General features: G+C 53.6%; 1 protein-coding gene across 1 annotated transcript in view; it reads left to right on the top strand.

Moving 5' to 3' along the window:
• ADAMTS10 (ADAM metallopeptidase with thrombospondin type 1 motif 10) overlaps positions 1 to 20,806 on the top strand; it is a 58,552-nt gene that overhangs the window by 25,070 nt on the left and 12,676 nt on the right. The window contains 11 exon segments of the mRNA XM_055806227.1: positions 750 to 967; positions 2,217 to 2,300; positions 2,680 to 2,825; positions 5,605 to 5,648; positions 6,872 to 6,977; positions 7,143 to 7,289; positions 9,058 to 9,199; positions 12,692 to 12,799; positions 15,966 to 16,111; positions 16,542 to 16,605; positions 17,485 to 17,587. Coding sequence (XP_055662202.1) covers positions 750 to 967; positions 2,217 to 2,300; positions 2,680 to 2,825; positions 5,605 to 5,648; positions 6,872 to 6,977; positions 7,143 to 7,289; positions 9,058 to 9,199; positions 12,692 to 12,799; positions 15,966 to 16,111; positions 16,542 to 16,605; positions 17,485 to 17,587 — 1,308 coding nt within the window.

Raw genomic sequence — 20,806 nt, 5'->3', positions numbered from 1 at the left:
GGGGCTGCCTGTGATCTGCCCATCTTCCCAGTTCTGCTGCATGTGTCATGATCCAGCTCTAGAGCAGAGGAGGGGGGTTTGACCAGCTTTCCTGACAGGGCGGGAGAGTGGTTGTCATCTCCCAGTCAGCTTTCCTGCCTTGTGGTGGTCCCTGGACTGGGGTTTTTGGAGCTGGTGGCCCTGCTGGGGACAGCTCTAGGGTCAGGTCAGTAGCACTTGAAGCCTGGAGCAAAGTCCTACAAACCTGCTGTTGCTGCTGCTTTGGAGGCTGCAGCCATTTCTGTGGAGAAAAAGCCAAGTCCTAAATTCAGGTCCTGGCAGGAAAAGGAAAGAGGAAATGATCTGCAATGGCTTTATTTTCAGATGATGTCTGTGTAGTTTCTAAATCCACACCACTCTTCCCTGTGACAGAGGCGAGAGCAGGGCCTCGCACGCGGAGGCAGTGAAGCACGTGGGGCTGCTGCAGCAGAACGGGTGCACGCCTCTGCGTGCAGCACCCGGGCAGGAGGGCCAGCGGGATGCCAGCAGGGCCGGCAGGAGCGCAGGGACATCCCTGGGCTGCAGCAGGAATTGCTAAACAGATCCAGCCGATGGCAATGGGGGCATGTGCTAGGTCCATGTGTGGTGCATAAAGAGCCTCGTGACGGCCTTTCCTTCCCTGAAACCAAGCTCATGCTGCACACCCCTGACCTCTCCATGTTGTTGAATTGCTGCTGGAGGGCAACAGAAAAATCTTTTTCCCCTCTCAGATGAGAAGCCGTGGAAAGGGAGACACTGGTGGCTGCGGACACTGAAGCCCTCCCCTCTGAAGCCGTCGGGCAACCACAGCCAGCGAGGCCAGCTACCCCTGAAGAGATCTGTCAGCACCGAGCGCTATGTGGAGACCCTGGTGGTGGCTGACAAAATGATGGTGGGGTATCACGGGCGACGGGACATAGAGCAGTACATCCTGGCCATCATGAATATTGTAAGTGTTATAACCACATCATGAGCCTTGGGGGACCCCAGGGGCTCACACACCCAGCAGCAGAGAGCAGGCGGGAATAAGTCCTGTTCGTCACCCCGAATGTTTGGGTTTGGCAGAGGGTGCCGTGTGCTTTTCCTCCAAGAAGACAAGTGGGATGGGAATGCAGTGGGGTAATCAGATCTGTTGCAAGATGGCAGTAGCTTCTCCCCATCCCCAGAGCGAGATGTTTGGGTCAAAAATCCTGACATGCCGCTGCCGCTCATGAGCAGCGATACTCCGGAGCCCCGCAGGGACTCCCTGTTGTATAGAGGAGGCACTGTAGGAGAGGTAAACTCTGGCCTGTCTGACCATGCTACAGGCCAGATCTGGACTGGGAGAACAAAGGCCTTTCTTTGAACAGCATCTCTCATCGCAAATTAGCATTGCAAATAGGCCCAGCCAAGCTGAGAAACACATGGGAAAGCATAAGGACAGTGAGCTCTCACGCTTGGGGGCTGATCAGTGTGAGGGGCAGGGAGAAATACCCTCGCTCTTCCATACCACGCTGCCCGTGTCTCTGGGTTACTGCAGAGGAGCTTCCTCTGCAGCATCAGATTTGGGTCATTGCTGGCAGCAGGGTACCAGGCTAGATGCATTAACAGCCTGAACTGGCTGTGCTGAATCCTCCTGTGAGGTGAGATAGGCTTGGAAGTTATCCATCAAACCGCTGAAAGCCCCTCTGTGATGGCTCTTTGTCCTGTCCTCTGCAGGATCTCTTTTCATGGCTTGCTTTGTTTGCATTTCTAAAGCAGATGCCAGATTTTAAAACAATACCGTTTCTAACTGTGTCATCTGCTGTAAAACACCCATCGTGTGGCGGCAGATTTCTGAGAGATGCTGTGTCATTCCCTGCCAATGGGCAGTCAGCAAAGCTTCATCCCTGTGACTGTGTAATGCCAGGACCACAGGGCTTCCCAAGCTGAGCTCCAGGCAAGGAGCAGGTGCTGTGGGATGTCAGCTTCACCGCTCGAATGTTCCCAGCAGGAGACACTGAGGTCTGAACATGGTTTAGGAGGCTCTGTGATCCAAGTGGTATTGTGAAGTCCCACACCCATTTCTGCTTTCTAAAAGGATTGTGTTCAGACCCTGCAGCCCAGGCTGTTTCTCTTCACTGAGTGCCCAGCACATGCCAGGTCCACCAACTGCACCGTTTCACCCAGCCAGCGAGCTCATTTTTAAGACTCGTCTTTTCTTGTTTCTTGGAGGTCAGGTTGCCAAACTTTTCCAGGACTCGAGTCTGGGCAATATTGTCAATATCCTGGTGACCCGACTGATTCTCCTCACCGAGGATCAGGTAAGGCGGGCTTTGCTGAGCTGCTGCTGTCATGCATCTGAACTTCCTTTGTGGATCTGTGTGTTCGCCCTGGATGTCACCCATGGAGGTCCCCCCACTGCAGTCTGCTGGGTGCACCACATCCTCTCAATGGCAGCTGGGGACTGGGCTTAGGCTGTGGGCTGGGGAAACCGCTGAGACTCTGAGCACTGTTCCTATGATAAGGTGGCTTTAGGGAGGTTTAAGTAGCTTTAGTCCTCTAAAGTCTTGCTTTTCCATGATCTCTGTGAAAAGGTGGGGGCACCTGGACTGGTGTCAGTGCTCTGCTGGCATGGGAATAGGCAGTGCCTTCATATTAGAGCTTTCCTGGGAACACACTGTCATATTGCTTCCATTCCAGCCCACACTGGAGATCAACCACCATGCTGGGAAATCCCTGGACAGCTTCTGCAAGTGGCAGAAATCCATTGTGAACAGGAACGGCAATGGGAACGCTATCCCCGAGAATGGCATAGCCAACCACGACACTGCAGTGCTGATCACCAGGTAAGGCTGAGCCCAGCCCTGGCAGCGCTGTCCTCGCAGGGGCTGCCCTCTGTGCAGCTGTCCTTTCTCTCTGTCCAAGTGGTTCATCCAAGGCTTCTTTCCCATACGCTCCCTAGCAAGCTGCCTGGCAGTGGCTGTCCCGCAGGCTGGCCACTCGCCCGTTCCCTTGCAGTGATGCGGATTATTGCAGTTCAGATAGCTGTCATCCTCCAGTGTCTTCCCTCAGTCTTTGTTGTGTTCCTACGGAGCTTAGTTTGCAGCCATGGGCATTTACAATGGCACAATGTGTACAGCCATGTTGGGCATGTGTGGGAGCCCATCCCGAGTTGTGGAGCATCAGGCATCCTGCTGAAACAGAGACCCCCATCTGCCCCTGCTGTGAAAGATGGAAAAGAGGATACAAGTGGCACCTGAGCATCATCACAGTGGCAGAGTGCCTCCAGCCAGTATGGGTTTTAGCTCCCCCCATTTTAGGTGCCTACCTGTGGGGCTGAACTCTCTCCTTAGTAGCTGATGGACACCCTTGAAGTAGTGACTTCATCTAGGACAAAAGCAGTCCCTGCCCTGCCTATGTCTCTTTGCAGTCTAGGGCAGCAGCTTAACCTGGATGCTGGATTAGACCTCCAGAGCTGGGTGAAGGAGTCTGAACCTTCACGTGCAGGACAAATAACCCCTGTCAGAATAGACGGGTGCTTGAGCCTGGAGCAGCAGAGGGTATGGGAGGGATGCTGAAGGGCAGCTCTCAGTGGTACTGCCAGCTTTGCCCAGGACATTGGCTCTCCAGTGCCTGCATGAACCCTGCTTGAGCAGAGGGGCAGCAGCCTGGGGTGAAGCCCAAGATTTGTTTGTGCCTTTTTCCACCCCCCTCTTGCTGAGTGGAAGAAAGTCATAAAATGAAAGCCTGGGAGAGGAGAGCCTCCAAGCGGGAGCTGGTTTCGTTGGCACCATGTGCAGCTCTCCTGCTCTGATTCCTGATGGCAGTGGGAGCTGTGTGCAGCCTGGCACATCCCTCCCAGGGAGCTTGTGAGAGCTGCCTGATGCATCCCTCCTGGGGAGCTATGTGATGAGACCCCATGAGCACTGGGGGAGGAGTGAACGAAAAGCCCCTTGGCCCCAGCTTTTCACCCTCCCTGGGCTGTGGTGTCTGCTTTTCCTTCCCTCCCACCACACGTGTGGGATGCAAATGCCAGTTCCGAGTTCTTCGGTCTCCCACCAGATGTTTGAGCTATCCCGAAGCAACTTGCAGGGCGGCTGCGCCAGGCTTGGACAGCACCAGTGCATCCGGCCCTTCTCTAATAAATTCCCTGTCTCCTGATAACATCTTGCTGAGCTGCGGGCTTTTTTCTCTTGCAGGAACGTGTCAAACCAGAGCCTCCAAAGGCTTTAACGGTATTCACTCGAAACAAAGCAACAAATGTTTTTCACTCACTCGATTTCCTGCTGGGGGTGAGAGGTTTGGACACTTCCAGAGGGCACCAGGGGCCAAAGGGACAGGAGCCATCACCACGAACATGTTACGCTTAACCCATCGTGTTCTATCAGCTTGCTTTCTCCCCAGTCTTGTCCCCATGGGGCCACTGGGACGAGCAGTATCAGATGGACCTGCTCACTGTGCGGGTGTCCCCAAACCTGCACCACAGTCAGCATCCTTGGTGCTCCAAGCCCAGCTCACACCCAGGCTGAAATGCACCTTGGGGCTAAGGAGCAACACCACCTCGATCTGACTCTGGGGCATCCCAGCCCGGTTGCTGCTGGTCCCGCCACCTGCCCGCCCTCCACAGATTTCTGTGTTAGTCTTGCCCCTTTCAGCCCATGTTTTGCAAAGACCTATCCCCTGTGTGGGGAGTCTCGCCTTCTGGAGAAGGTATTTGAACAGAGGCAGGGAAGGCATGTGGTTCTTTGCAATTAAATGATAATATTTGGTCTCTAGACTAAGCTGGTCTCTTTTGGAGCTGCTGCCGTGTCCCATTGCGAGGGTGCTGCATTTCAGTTTGGAGGAGATTTTATTTTGCTATCCTTATTTAGCTTTTCCTTGTATGCAGCTAACGATAGGCAAACAGTCGACTCCTTGATGCAATGGCTGGAAGTTGAGGCCAGGAACAGAGGGAAGAGTCATCCTGAATCAACCCATATTGAATTTGTTTGGAAGTAAACTGAAAAAGAAATATAAAAAATCACTTTAGCATTTTAATGAAACCACAATGGGTTTTGAAATGGAATGTGTTTTCAAACTGAAATGTTTTCCTTATTTAAAAAAAAAAAAACTATTTCAGAATTACATATTTTGTTGATACAACTTGCTGCAAGGGACCTGAGTTTACAGACAAGAGGCTGGCCCTGTCCCCTTCCACGCTGTGCTGCTGGGGCAGATCCCTGACCCGGAGGGAAGTGGCCAACTCCCAGGAGTGCATTGGGTGCTAGTGAGCAGAGCTGGACACCCACCCAAATCCAGAGAGCTTTAAGGCTGGAATAGCATTGTCCCTTCTGATTTACCACATTTCATCAAACCCAAACCTCTGACCCCACTCAGCACTGCCCCGTAGCTCAGGGACAGGAGCTATTGTTTAAAATCCACAGTGAGCCTCAGCCTGGGGAAAGTGAGTGTTGTACAACATGGATCGGAGGTGTCTTACCTGTTACAGTTGGTACTTCCCATTCCAGAAGTGCTGCATGAGCCGTGAGCTGTTTGGGATGCGAACACATCAGTAAAATGGAGATACACGGTTTTGGAGCCAGGGAAATTGTAAGTGTTCTTAACACTGCCTTCTCTTCTTTGCAGATACGACATTTGCATCTACAAGAATAAACCGTGTGGCACCCTGGGTAGGTAGGATTTCGCTGCCCCTTCCGCAGCACTTCTCACCAGCACACGCGCCTTCGGGAGTGTGGCCAGGGTGGGCTCTGCCATCCCCTTTCCCTAGTGAGCGGGCTGAGGGGAAGTGTTTGCCCAATGCTACCACGAGCACTGGCAGTTGAGCCAGGAACAGCCCAGTAGTTTCCAGCCTGCTCAACTATGTAGCCTCCTTCTGTAAACACTAAAAGCAGCAACCCGGAGGACGGATGGGCTCTGGAACGCTTCTCCGTTATATCCCTGGGTCAGGTCCAGCCTGATGATTAAGAACCACTCGCATCTAGGGCTGGTCCATAGCCTAGTGGAGTATTCCTGGCTTAACAGAGAGAAATAAGACTATTTTGTGATGACTATAAAGGGAGTTCTTTATTTAAACTGCTAGACGCAGACAGACCCTGCAGCTCTCTCTGGCTGTAGCTCCTAATTTGTCTTGCCCTGGTCTAGACTAAGCAGTCAGGGAGGGATTACTGCTCTGAATCACTGCAGTTAAAAAGGAAAAGTTGGTGGATGTCTGACCTGGCTGCAGATGAGGTGCCTGGGAGGGGAGTTGAGGCTGGAGGTGCCATGATGGCTTGGTTTGTTCCTTTCCTTCCCTGGCCTGGTGCAGTGGGCACAGCCTGCAGTGGTAGGGCAGGGTGTGGGCAGAGGGTTGGGGAATCTGTTGCCATGATCCAGAGGGAATTTCCACATGATCCAGCCCTGCAGATGGAGTCAGGCTGGATTCCTGATCATGGTGGTGTCAGCCATAGCCAAGCGTGGATGGCCAGGTTGGATCCTGGCATGCTCAGCTGTCCCAGCTGCCCTGTCCAAGCTCTGATGCCCCAAGTGCTGGTGCAGCTGATCTCAGGTTCCCCCCACGAGCAGTGCCAATGTTGTGACAAGGACTTCTCCCCCCTCTGCACACAGTCTGGGGTTTGGATATGAAATTCAGAGAAATCTGACCCATTCCTAGCATTTCTGAGCCTGTCGTTGTTAATATAGTTGACGGTGCTTGAGTGACCATATGCCCACAGCCCACAGCCCATAAGAGGTCCATCCCAAAGCAACTGGTGGGAATGAACATACTGACAGCAGGCTATGCTCGGTGTTCGTGAGTGTGAAGCACATCAGATAGTCCTCAAATACCACCCGTATCCCCTACAGATGCTTTGTACTGACCCTGACCCTACGTGACAGCTCTATCTGGCTTCCCTAGGCCTGGCCCCCGTTGGCGGGATGTGCGAACGAGAACGAAGCTGCAGCATCAATGAGGACATTGGCTTGGCCACAGCCTTCACCATTGCCCACGAGATCGGCCACACGTGAGTACTGGGCTAGAAGAGTCCCTGGGATTGGCCGTCACAGGGAAGGGCCCCTGCTGGTTTGTTCCTGCCACCAGGAGCTGAAAAATCCTTCCTGCAGATGATCCAGATGTGTTGAAGCTGCAGCAGCTGATCATCTCTAATTGCCTTGGTGACGCTTTCTAGGTTTGGCATGAATCACGATGGGGTTGGCAACAGCTGCGGCTCCCGTGGACAAGAAACAGCCAAGCTCATGGCTGCTCACATCACCATGAAGACCAACCCATTTGTATGGTCTACATGCAGCAGGGATTACATCACCAGTTTCCTGGAGTAAGAAATTCATCTCACCTTGCCCTTCCTTCTACCTCACAACCAGTATACACATCCAGCCTCTCACAGTCACTTGTGAGGAGTGGGTAAAGCCAAAGAAAAGCCCACAAAGCACACAGCCCATGCACTTTCTGTCTTCTCTCCCAGCACCTCATCCTATCCCAAGGGGCATGTGCTTCCCTTCCTTTTGACTTTTCCATGGTTTCCTTGCCTGCTGAAGATAATAACCCCATTTACCTTCCTGCGGTGAGACCTTTATTTAGGTTTTCCACTTCCAGAAACTTCACAAATAGATCAATAGCTTCTGGAGGCATTTGAATGTTTCTGAGGTTCAGTCAGGAATTGCCGAGAAGGGTTGATGTGGTGGGGAAGGAGGATCTGGAGACAGGACTGGGTCTGCATGGTGTAGGCAGCTTCTCCAGACACAGGAGGAGAGTTTTCAGGTGTGAATAAGCAATGTAGGAGAAAGGTTTTTCACAATTTTTTTCTGAAGCACGTTTAGGATTCAGGAGAAGGGATTTAGGCTCATAAGTCCAGAGTTTTGATATTGTCACCTTGCCCGAGTCATGCCTCTGCAGCCTGAAAGCTTCTCAGCCAGGGTTCAGGCAATCCCTAGAGTTCTATCTAAAATGAGCAGGCAGGATCAATTTTGGTGAGGATTTTAGTAGGATATGGGCACTACCTAATAGAAGGAGTGGGTAGGACTTGAGACATGATTGGAAGAAGCAAATATGTGGGGTCACTGTGGAGAGAAGTCCCCAGGGAGTCTGAATACCAGACCTCTACTGGTGATGGTGCTGTTGTAGTGCTGCGAGAGGAGCAGCGAAGGTAAGCCTCTCCGAGAGGCTGCTGCCTGCCCCCGTGTCCCGCAAAGCGTGGCCAAAACCACATGGCTCATCACCAAATCCCACATCTGGCAGCTCACGTTTGGCCACGGCAAAACCTGTCCCCCTCGCTCTTGACCCCTGGACGCGCACCACAGCAAGGCATGTTGCATGGACAGCGCCGGGAAAGCGCTGCGGCAGAGGCTGCCTTGTCCTCAGGTAACCCCGAGGTCTCGCCGGGGCTGGCAGAGGACAGTGAGTTCATGTGGGCCCTCTCGGCGGGTCGTGCTGACCACCCCGTCCTCAGCACAGCCCCAGCAGCCTCTGCCAGGTCAAGGCTGTGGTGCACGCAAGACCCCAGGATTTGGGGCTGGGGGAGTGGTGACAGGGGCCTTGATTTAGGGAGAGCTTGGAGAGCAGCAAGGAAGGGGGAGGGAAAGGCGTGTTTCTTGCGAAATTTGGACGCTCCTACAAAGCTCTGGCATGCAGAAGGACGGGCTTGGAGAGAGAAGCTCTCTGCACTCAGCATCTCCGGTTGCTTTCAGCTGGGGTTCTACAGCTGGGGGGGAGGGGGGGGGCAGCCCCACCGCCCACCCGCCCCCCACGTGAGGGTCCTGGGCACACGCCGCCACGCACACTCTGCTGGCCCCAGACCCTGCGGGGACAGCCAGGGGCTGGCCATAGCCTGCAAAACCCTCAGATTAAAACTTCTAGTGAACCAGCGTGTGCTTCCGAGCCCTGAGGGCAGGATGGGAAGACTTCAGAGCACTTTTTCAGCAGTGGTTTTGCCTGGGGAGGCCAGTAGAGTTATCCCCCCAGCCCCAAGCAGCCAAGCGTGTGAGAGCTCAGCCCCATGCGGAGCTGGGGGTGCCTGCTGCCAGTCCCCCACCGCCATGCTCTCCTGCAAACCTTTCTGAGCTCTGATCCTCTTCTCTTGTTTCCAGCTCCGGGATGGGATTATGCCTGAACAACGCTCCTCCCAAGCAAGACTTTATCTACCCAACGGTGGCTCCGGGACAGGCCTATGATGCAGATGAGCAGTGCCGTTTCCAGTACGGAGTTAAATCTCGCCAGTGTAAATACGGGGTAGAGAGCCTTCCTGCTTTACTATTTGGTTCCCAGGGGGTGGAGGATGGGACCTACAAGGGCAAAGGGCCGTGGGGCTGTTCCTCTGCTGCCCACATCGCTTTGCTGTTCTGCTTCAAATGAAGGGCATTGGCATGTTCCCTGTGAGCTTTTTGCCTTGCTTCCCTGTGAGAGGACAGAGGAGGCTGTTACCTATCCACAAAGGTTGACCCCAGCTCAGTTTCTGTCCGGTTAGTCGCATGGGAAGAGATCTCTTGCCTTTGCCTGATACCTTGGCTGCTGCGGGTCCCCAAGGGCTGCAGCTAAAAGTGAAGCCGCAGTCCCCTCATCCAAACGCCCCTCGCATCGGGGCTTTGTATGCAGACATATTTTTCATAAACCTTACTAGAAATCATTATGCTGCTCGCACAAACCTAGGAGGAGAAACAGCTTTCTTCCAGGTTGAGGTGGGGACGATGTGCCGTAGGTACGTCTGAGGGACAGCTGCCCACCCAAGCCACCCCTGCCATCACACTGCCATCCTCTGACCTCTGAATCCAGGAAACCACTGAAAGGAGAGGTTGTTTCAGGGGGAAAGAGTATTCCTGGATCTCAGCCTGACATTTTGCTGTTCTTAAGGTGCTGGACATCGCCAACTATCTGAGCACAGTGGTGAGGAGGAAGTGTCTGCACTGAAGGGCTAATTAAACTCCTTAATGCATCCATTTTGCCACTGATAAAACAGAGGAGCCAGCACTGAGATACACAGACAGTTGTGTTGTCTGACGGACACACATGTACATGTACTCACCCCAGTCCAAGCCCTGGAAAGGTTTCACATATTTACACGGCTTTCTGTGATCTGATATCAGGTCAGGGTTTATCTGATATCAGGTCAGGGTTTAGTTTCTCTTGCAAGCGTGTAAATACAAGCACAATGCTGCCATTGAAGTGACCCAATGTAAACCAGCCTGTCACGCTGAGTGTTCATCTATTTGGTATGGTTAAACACTAAACCACCTCCTGGTGATCTCACCAGCTCATCTTGGTGAACAAAGGGCAAAGTTTGTCTCTCCCTGATCCAGTGCTGTCTTTTGACATGGCCCAGGGGCCCAGAGCCCGCTGGACATGGGGCAGATGCAGTCTTATGAGGTGCCCAGGGCAGCAGCAGGAGAAGTCTGGATCCAGATAACCTGGTTGTGGTATCTGTTGTCAGGTGGTGCTGAGTGCACTCTGCACCCCTCCTCAGCGGAGCCAGAGGCGGTGGAATGGAAACTTTCCACGTTTACATGCCTGTTTCCCAGCTAATTTTTAACTTAGGCAGACACTTCCTGTATATATACAAGGATGACAAAAGCACAAGATGTCCTTGTGATGACCTTCTAGCCCAGCCTGTCTTGCCTGCGGTTTGGGAGAGATACCCAAAGGGTGTAAGGGCTCCAGTGCATGCAGATAAATCTGGGTAAATGTGGAAGCCCACCCATCCTGTGCCCCATGTAAACAAACTGCAGGGTGACAGCGCCAGCGCAGCAGCATCCCTTCCTCCATGCCGGCACAGCGGGTGATGAGTAGGTATCACAAGGACAGAGCAAACACACCTCAGTGGTTGAAGCTGGAAAGTCCTCTCCCTTGGTAACACAGAGAGGAGACTGTACAGGAGCTCCTACTTCTGCAAGAGCAGTATGGAGGTGTAGACGCCTTCTGAAGATGGGAGAGACTTTCTTCTTTCACTGCTTAAAGCCAGCTGTAGGTGGGCTTTGGCGAAGGAGTTGGGAACCAAAATCCCTTTGTCTTGGAGCTGCAGTCCTCGGCACAGACTCTGCAGTATTTTCCTTTGCCAGCTTGCCCTGTGACACTCTGCTGTCACAACTCCATGAACAGGAGGGAAGCAGAGAAATCCCAGGCTCATCTTTTCACCCCTTTTGGTACCAGCACAGAGGATTCCCAGTCGTTGAGTCAGTTTGTCCTGCGGGGGTATCGGTTACTGTTCAGAGCACAGCCCTTGGCGGGGTGGAGGAATGCCTTGCTGGAAGGCTGAACCAAGCCCAGAGACAATGAACAGGCTGATACTTGACTGCAGGCAGGCAGCCCACCGGAGCTCTCATGCAGGTCATGCTGCCTTAGGGGCAGGCATGAGGCCAAGCAGTCACTGTTCCACACCGGAGCATGCAGCACGGAGCACGGCAGGTCCTTCAGCCCGTGCTGTGGCATTGGTGTGCGCTGACAGTGGTGCTGGCATGTGCTTGAAGCACAGCAGCAGCAGCCGTGGCTGTTGGGGTTCTGCTGTCACATCTCGAGACAGTTTCTGTTGCTGACAGTGTGAACCTGTGCAATGCTTTCAGGTATAACCTAAGTCGGGGCAGGCTGGTCTCTGAAACAGCAGCGTTTTCCGTAGGCTTTTCAGTAGCAATAGGAGCAGGATGGTGACCTGGCAGGAAACTGGCTCTGGATTTTAGGTGCTGCTTTGCAGTTTGCAAGTCCAGCCTGGTTGATTTAGTGGCAAAGCAGGTTCAAAGGGCCTGGACTGCCAGATTTAGCAGCGGTGACAACTTTGCCGAGTCTCTGTCATGGATCTAACTTTTGGGTGGGTTCTGGAACAGCCAAGGGAAGCTTTTTGTTTACTGGCACTCGTGAGAGGTCAGGATGGGCTGAAGCTCAGGATCTGCATCTCAGGAAACCTCCTGGAAAGAGGTCTGAAGTCCTCAACCTAGTATCACTCAATGGACCCAACTGCACCTAGTAGAGACTTCTGAAGCTGCTCAAGGGCTAGTTTGCTGTCTGGCATTATTTTGATCGCTCTAACAATGGCTCTAAAATCTTCCAGAGGAGTCTTCCCTTTAGGACTGTTAGGCTGGTTGGACATTGCCAGTACACGAGGTAGTCTCGCTGTGACCTGCAGTGCACTCCTGTAGCAGGAGATGACAGGTGTGCTGTGCTGATGCTCCTGGGGAGTCCCAGCTTCCCACAGAGGCAGATCTGGATCCGTGTGGCAGGTCTGGACCCACATGGCATAGGGAGGTTCATGGCAGGTGCTAGGAGTGGGCCCTTGTGCTCAGCCTCCACTGCACAGACCCAAAAAAGAGACCAACCCTCAGCCCTGGGATGAGGGGAAAGGTGGAGCACAGTGGGATTAGCTCGGGCCTCACACTGGGATGTCCAAGCAGATGTGTCCTCTGTGGCACAAAGACCAGGCTGGGCTGTGTGGGCTGGCAGGGGAGCTCCAGAGATCCCCAGCCTCAGAAGTGCTTAAGCCTAGTCCAGAGAAGGGGGTGAGCTGGCCTTAGGGTGACTGCAGCTAGCAACACCTTGCAAGATGTGATCTCATTTTCCCCCACCGTGCTGAAAATACTCCTGTCCCTGTGTCCCAGCTCAGCTGGTGCTTCTTAAGTGCACTGGTGTGCTGCTGCCCCAGCCTCGCAGCCCCAAGCACAAGCAAATCCTAATCTCAGCTTTGTTTCTTTGTCTCTTTCTTCCTCCCTCCCCCTCTCTCCCCCAAAATCTCTCTCTTTCCAGGAAGTCTGCAGTGAGTTATGGTGTCTGAGTAAAAGCAACCGCTGCATAACCAACAGCATCCCTGCTGCTGAAGGGACCATATGCCAGACCAACACCATTGAAAAGGGGGTAAGGAAGCCCAGGGCACCACAGCAAGTTGACAGTGACTGAATCCCTCTTCCAGTGATAACCAGGATTTATTGTTTGCATTGGTGAGCGTGGAGTTGATTTAAAAGCACCCACCAGGCTGGCCTCCCCTGCCGCCCAGAGCCTGGAGCCACCCCCACCCTCCCCATGGGCATGGAGGGAGGCTGGGATGTGCCAAGGAGCCCAGGGGCCCATGATCACCCCGAAGTACAGATAATCTTGCATATTGCTGGAAATGCAGAATATGAAGTCCCTGCTCCAGCGAGCTTCACGGTCTCACCTAGGAGGCAGAGTAAGGTGACCTCAAGCAATGTGATGTGCTTTAGATAAACGTCTTGTTCCCAGGTCTGCTGCAGTCTCCTGGCTCTCCTGAGAAAAGTGATTTTTGCCCCAGTTTCCCCAAGAGGGACAACGGATTTATAACATGCGTTCAGAGGAACTTGTGAAAAACTGCCTTGCAAGGCTAGATATGATGAAACTATTTTTCAGGCTCAGCTGAGGGAGGATTTTTCATGTTTTGAAAGTGAATTTTGACCTGACGGTTTCGCTTCATTCCCTGCACCTCCTACACCCATTTATGCCAATATAAAGCGAGTGCGTAGCACTGTTAAAACAAAGCACTTTTGCAAACAATAATAATTGGGACAATGGAGAATCAGGGCTGGGACATTCTCCATTAAATGGGTATGCGTTTTTCCACTGGAGGAAAAATAATTCCCAAGAAATTCAAGAGTAATTTCAAGTCTTTAAGAAGCTAGAGAAGCTGATGTGCAGGAAAGAGGATGGCTTTGACAAATGCATTATTCTTTGCAAACAGTCATCTTAGTTCTGCTGGAAATTAGAGCAAAAAGGAGTAGACAGCTCCTGGGGCTAAACATCCCTGCTGCTGGAGATTCACCATATACAATGGCAGGTTTTTTCTACTAGTCAGCATTTTTTTAGCAGCTTTTCCAACTTTTAAATATCTCTTCTTCTTCCACTTAGTTGTTTTTAACAGGGGCTCTTCAAAAGTCCTAAGAGAAGTGAAGTGACAAGCAGTCACAGCTCACAGGACTCACGTCAGCTATTCCCAGTGAAGATGTTCAGTCTGAACGCCCAGTTGCCTTCCTGTGCCTCTGTTTATCCTTTTATATTAATTTATGCTTCAGAAGTGTATTAAGTTTCTGCACCTTTACCAGCTGGAGCTCCTGGCTGGTAGCCCCTGCATTCGCCAGCCAGCTGAGCCCTCAGACCTCAACCCCTGGTGGGAGCAGCTCTTGGAGGTCTGCCCTGGCTTCTCCCTTTCCAGCTGGGGAGAGCAGAGGGGAGGGATCAGGGCATAGAAGCTATTTCAGGTATGCAAGATTAAGGGAGAGATAGGGTGAGTTTCTGTGCTCTGCCACCCAGCTAGGGAAGCAGTGGGAGGGGAAGACTGAGCCAAACTTTGTTGGATGGGGGCTGTGTTCACATCCCAGATCTCAAGTTGTTTCCTTCTCCCAAATTCTCCCTTTTTGTTTTTTGTTTTTGGGGTTTTTTTATAACTGATCCCCTGTGGTTGTTACAGCTTCACCTGTCTTACCCCAAGAACCCACAGTGGGTGACTTCAGGCCTGGATCTGGTGGTAGTTCCTGCTGCCTTAGGGGTGCTCCCAGCAGCCTGGCTGCTCAGACAGCGGGTCCACTGTCTTGCTGGCTCCTTCCCTGACTGTTTTGGGTTTGGTTTTATCTTTTATTTAATTATTATTTCCATTAATCAAGTACTCGTTACACAGGTTATGGTCACTGCATCCTGTGAGGATGTCTTCTGTTATGCATCCTCCTTCCCCACATGCCCCCAGCTCGTATCTGTCTCACAGGCAGCACGTGTCCATTCTTGCCGCAGGAGAGCAAGCCAGGTTCTGCCCCTGGCAGCCAGGGTGCAAGGGCAGAGCCCATCGCTGGTGCTCTCAAGAGCCCTGAGTGCATGGAGGGGTTTGCAGGGGCTGGCCAGGCTCCTGGGCAGAAGCAGCAGCACCAGCACCTCCAGGTCTGGAGCAACAGCAAGGACACCAGAAAGGCTGTGCCTGCAGAGCATCTCCTCTGCACAGGATTGCACCTCTGGAAGGGCACTGGCGCACAAGGAGGTCGCTGGCTGAGTGGCCTGGGAGGCCATGGTTCATTTTTCCCTGCCGGCTGTGCTGCCCGTGGAGAACCTGGCTCAGAAGGAGCCAGGAGAGGCCATGCCAACAGCTCCAGGGTGGGTTATCAGCCCCTGGAAGGAGCACACAGCAGTTTCTTCCTTCCTGGGATTATCTCAGCCCCTGAGGCATGGTGTCCGGCACTGTGCCCAGAGAACAGCAATGGGCAGTGGCTCTGGCAGTGGCCCACTCCTTGCATCACTGTTGACTCCAGGGGGTGCAGGACACTTTCCAGGTCCAAGGGAAATATTTCATAGGCAAGTTTCTGTGAGCATCTGTCACCCAGTAGGATGGGGACAGACGGACTCTTTAAGAATCCTCAGCAGAACAATGATATAATGTCATTACTACAATCGAACCTTTATTTTAACCTGGACCCTTTGTACATTTCATCATTTTAACACATTAACCATAACTTGAGCTCCAAGTACACGTACAAAACTCGCTTCTTCCTGGGAGGGAGTAGCTGGCGGTGAGGGTGTCTGTGTCCCACAGGAATCCTGGCCCTGCAGCCCAGCAGCAGCAGCTTTGGTCCCAGTCCCACCTGGGACTTGTTGCAATGTGCTTTTACAGGCAGTGAGGTGTGTGCTCTTCCATATCCCTGTTCACAACGTGTGCCACCCTGATTGACTCACGTGCCCAGGACCCCTTTAGAGGAGAGGTGGGGATGTGACCCACTTGCCCGTGGCCGCCTGCTCCACAGGGTGGTGCACAGGGGGCTGGGAGTGGGGGCACTGGTCCCAGCATCCCTGCGAACCCTGAGTATGCAGCACGTGCAAATAGCGACGGTGTGACTTGGAGGAGGGGGCGCCCAGGGAGAAACAAATGCCCTCTGCAATGGAGACGTTGGCTCCGTGGCCAGTGAGTTCACATTTCACAGGATCAAAACAGATCCTAGCCCTGAACTGGCTGCCGTGTCTGATGGAGGCTGGGGAGCGCTCTGGGAGAAGGAGACCGTGTGCCGAGGGTGTTTAAAGCTCTGTCTTTCTGCAGTGGTGCTACAAGAGGGAGTGTGTGCCCTTCGGCACCCGTCCGGAGGGTGTGGATGGTGCCTGGGGAGCCTGGTCGTCCTGGGGAGAGTGCAGCAGGACATGCGGCGGAGGTGTATCGTCATCCATTCGCCACTGCGACAGCCCGCGGTAGGTGTACACATGCGTGGCCATGTTGGGTGGCCCTGCCTTGTCCTGGCTGTGCGGCATTGCTGTTCGGTCAGCAGGAAAGGCAGCAGCCGAATGCCTGCACAGCTCAGTTCCCACAAGGGTCTTGGCCCCTGCACGCAGATCCCATGTCCTGCTTTCACAGCAGCTCAGTGCTCGTGCTTTGGTGCTGGGTCTGCAGCCACAGACCCAAATCACTCGCACGACTGCCCAGTACCCTTGCAGCTGAGTACGGGAGGTTTGCTGGCAGCTGCGCTTCTGCAGTAGCCCCTCCAGGCAACATCCATCCTTGCAGCAGAGCAGGTCTGGGAAAAGCCATGGTGCTCCTTCAAACTTGGGGCAGCTGCCTGCCACAAAGATGGCTTAGTGCCCTAAGCTGGTTCTCCCATCTCATTCCTGGTTTGTTTGGCAGGCCCACAATCGGAGGGAAGTACTGCCTGGGAGAGAGGAAGCGGTACCGGTCCTGCAACACTGATGTGAGTACTGCTGGGCACGGGGAGAGGAGCAGCGGTGGGCTGGCAGGGCTTTGCCAGTGGGGCAGGCAGCGCTGTGTCGCAGCAAGGAGACAGGGATGAGCCCTCTCAACACAGATGCGGGGTGTTTGTGCAGCCGTGGGACCTCACAGGAGGAGGTGGCTGGGTGGGGGCGAGACACGCTGTGCCAGCAGCAATCCCACAGTGGGGAAAGCCGAGCAGGATGATGCACGCCTGCACCGGCTGTGAGCTGGCACAGGAGGTGGGTGGGCGACACGTACCTGCGGGGCTTCGGCATCAAGAAGGGGCCCAAAAAGGTAGTGAGGCAAAGGAGGAGAGATCAGAGGCTTCCAGCACTAACATGACAGCAACTGCCTCTTGCACGCTGTGAGTCCAGGCCTGGTCAGGTGGAAGCAGCTCACGAAATGCAGTGTAGCACCCTGTTTCCCAGGGCTGAGGGGTAAATCTCAAGGGGAGCAGAGGAATAACTGCGCTGCAGGGAAGCTCAGTGAAGCTTTGGACCTGGGAAATGGTAGCTTTTAATGTTCACAGGCTGGAAGTGAGGAAAGTAGATGGCTCCCCGTCGCTTCCCCTGGGCTTGACACCTAGCTTTAAAGGGTTGCTCACAGGAGCAAGTGTTGATCTGCAGGCAGACCCGCTGGGGCCAAGGGCTCATGCCGTTAGTCTGCAAATAGTGCCTGGCTTTGCAGGAAGGATGCTTCTGCCGTACTGTAGCAGTGTCCGGTTGTCAGGGCTGGTGTCCCGTCTCCTTGAAGGGCTGGTGTTAGTTGCCGCTGCGAGCCCTGGAGCAGCTCATGCCCACCTAGTGGATAAGGCAGGCTGCTTCTGCCAATGCTCTGATCGCTGGCTGTGTGGCCACAGGACTGCCCGCCGGGCTCCCAGGACTTCAGAGAGCTGCAATGTGCCGAATTCGATAACGTCCCCTTCCGAGGGAAGTACTACACCTGGAAGACGTACCGTGGAGGTGAGTGCTGGGGCTGGGCTGAGCATCCCTGGGCCCAGGCAGAACTGGAGCAGGGCTGTGCAGGGCTTTGCTCTCCCCAACTCTCTGCAGGGACAGGTCTCATGGTCTAAGTGGTCTGGTGGGCAGTTACCATCTCCACTAGCCCAAGTCCCGCAGGCTGCCCACTCTGTGTTCTCAGGGCATGCTGCCTCCCCCTTGCACGATGGCAGATCAACATGCATCCCTCCTGGCACTGGCCCATGACCATCATGCCGAGCCACCCGTCCTGGGGCACTTACCCCTGTGCAATTGCCCTTTAACCTCATTGCTGTGCCAGAAACAATTCCAGCAGCATCAGAGCTGTTTAGCTTCTTTCCTCAAGTCTGTTTCCTTAACTGCTGAGGGAGCAAAGAGGAAGACAGTCAAGAGAAGGGAGTTGTTAGTGTCCAGTTAGTGTCCAGTTCTCCCTGATGGGGAGAAAACAGTGCAGCCCTCCCTGCACAGGCAGGTAAAGCTTCTAGTTCCTGCACAGGGAGAAAGGATGCAAACTGATGGATCCTCCAAAGAGCAGCACTCCCCGTTTCCCAGGGTCAGTCCTCCTGTGTCCTGCAGAAGTGTCTGGCGAGGAGAGAGGGCAGGAGGAGGCCTCTGGGGCAGAAATCTCTTAATAATGAGAAAGAACAGCGCGTCTCCTTCATGTAGTTAATGAACTTGACTGGGGAAATCCTTCACAGCTGTGTAAATAAGCACACCTCCCAGCGGGGCTCCTGCAGCTGGAGCAGATGTGCTGAGGCTGCAGGGGATGGATCAATAAAAATGTAATAAAATTGCAAAGCAGTAAGTCACACAAAGACCCCAATGGAAGCCAAGGTGGAAGACAGCCCCGCAGGCTGGATCTGCCCTTGTTTGGACCTCTCTCTTCCCCAGGCATGGCCCAGTGGTTTGAGTCCAGGGGATGGCTGGCCAGTTGAACATCGGCCCTTGAATTATAATCTGGCTCTGACATGGATTTTTGCTTTGGCTTTCAAAAAAATGCCCTTTCCTCTCTCTCTGCTTCAGCTTCCTCTTCCATAAAATAAGGTGGTGAAACCTGTCCCCTTCCCAGGAGGCTGTGAGCGTTGCCACAGTCATGTCCTGAAGGGATCTGGGAGCTGTCTGTCTCAGCTTTCCAGGTTGGCTGTAGGTAATGGTCACAAGGAGCTGTGGTGTTTAGCAGTTATGTTTTGTTTATTCAGTGTCAAAAGGTATCACTCCTCCTCTGCAGTGACCCAAGTAGGGAGACTGAGGCACGTTCACACGAGTAGAGGGGTGCTGGAAGCTGCAACTCCTCAGCCAGTTCTCAGAGCCAAGCCCCTGGCCAGAAAGCATCAGTATCCCAGCTCCTGAGAAATCCTACATGCTGGCACACACCTGCCTGGGAGCTGTCAGCCTGGATTAGCAGGATCAGCTCTTCATGGCATGGGCTGTCCACACTGGACCCTCGTCAGCTGGGATCATGAAGGTGGGAATCACTGTTCCCCTCCACCTACAAACTTCTGTGCCCGAGTCTGGGCACTCTGTCAGGATTGGGGAGACCTGATTGCAGCTGTTCAATACATGAAGAAGGTTTATAAGAAAGACGGAGAGAGACTTTTGACTAAGGCCTGTAGTGACAGCATGAGGGGCAACAGTCTCAAATGGAAAGAGGGTACATTTAGGGTGGATATAAGGAAGAAATGGTATACGAGGGTGGCAAGGCGCTGGCACAGGGTGCCCAGAGCAGCTGTGGATACCCCATCCCTGGAAGGGCATCCCTGGAAGGAAGGTTCAAGGGCAGGTTGGACAGGGCTCTGAGCAACCTGACCTAGTGGAAGGTGTCCCTGCTGATGGCAAGGATGGTTGTCCTAGGTGGTCTTAAAAGGTCCTTTCCAACACAAACCCCTCTGTGATTCAATGACTATAACTTCAGCAGCACAAGTACTTGAATCTTCACTTGCCTGCAGGATTTTGTGATACTTGGTTTTATTCAGGTGTCAGAGGTACATCCATGGGGGAGGCAGGGAGCATCCCTGTCGCAGATCAGACCCCCAGGAAACAATGCTCTCTTGTCTTCCCCTTGCCACGGATGTTTTGCTCTCAAGGCTGGTGTTTTCACCCTGCAGCCTCTGTGCTGGCAGGCATCCCTACCTCAGCACTGGGGAGGCAACAAGGGCTGGACATCATCTCCCTCACTCCCTCCAGGGCTCTTCCAGCGGTGCCTGGTGAGTTCTAGGGTGGTGAGTGTCAGTCCCTCCCTCCTCACTGGCACAAGCAGCCCCCCAGGGCCCATCCTGGCTGGCAGACTTGTCCCTGGGCATTCTGCCCTCCCGCTGGTGGCATGTCTGCTCTTCAGGTAGGTTTTGGGCATGTGTTCCTGCTTTAGGAGCCATTCACTGCCCTGGCCCTCTGCTGAGCCTCTTCCCCTGCTCAGCCCAGCCACTGCCTTTGGCACTGCACCCTTGAGCTGAAAGGTGTGGTGGTGCAGGGGTGCTTTTGCCATTTGCCCGTCAGACTCTGGCCCCACGACAGTTCAGGGAAATGTCCTGGGCATGGAGCATCCCCACCCTGAAGACAAGCAGCATCCCACTGGCTTGGATGGGGGAGGACACCAATTCCACAGAGAATCTGGGATGGGAAGGAGCCACCCACTGAAAGCCTGACGCCAGCCACCGGGTCACTGGCAAGTTGAGGTCGGGTTTTGAACGGGGCTGGTACGGCCTGTTTGCCTGGTGGTGATTAATAACAGTCCTGGAGCCCAGACCCCGGGATCGCGAGACACAGCTCCAGCAAGAAGCGCTGAGCTCAGCCTTTCAGAGCTCAACAGTCAGCAGATACCTCGTGGAATGTGACTTTAATTGTTTGTTTATTTTGCTTTATTCGCTTAGTTATTCATTTTGCTCTTGGCGGATGCGAGAGCCAAGGGAGAGTGGAGCAGCTCATGGGGCTGGGAGAGGGATGGGGAGGAGCAGGGACTTGCAGAAAACAGGAGATTGCTCATCATAAATTGTAATGCACTTTAATTCCTTTATGGGACCGGGCAGGCAGGAGGAACAAAACATGAGGCACCGCGCAGCCAACTGAAAATGTGCTATTCTATTCTGTTCTAATAGCTTTATTAAAGATTGCAAGGAGCACCCACGGCAGACCTGGCTGTTGCTGATCTTAGGCTGTTAAGCCCAAAGCAAAGTGTGGGCAGCTGCCTGCAGGCTGGTGCACGGCCAG

This window comes from Falco peregrinus, chromosome 5 (assembly GCF_023634155.1).
Source record: "Falco peregrinus isolate bFalPer1 chromosome 5, bFalPer1.pri, whole genome shotgun sequence".
Classification (NCBI taxonomy): domain Eukaryota; kingdom Metazoa; phylum Chordata; class Aves; order Falconiformes; family Falconidae; genus Falco; species Falco peregrinus.
The sequence above is the reverse complement of the archived record's forward strand: the minus strand, read 5'-3'. Positions and strand labels throughout refer to the sequence as shown.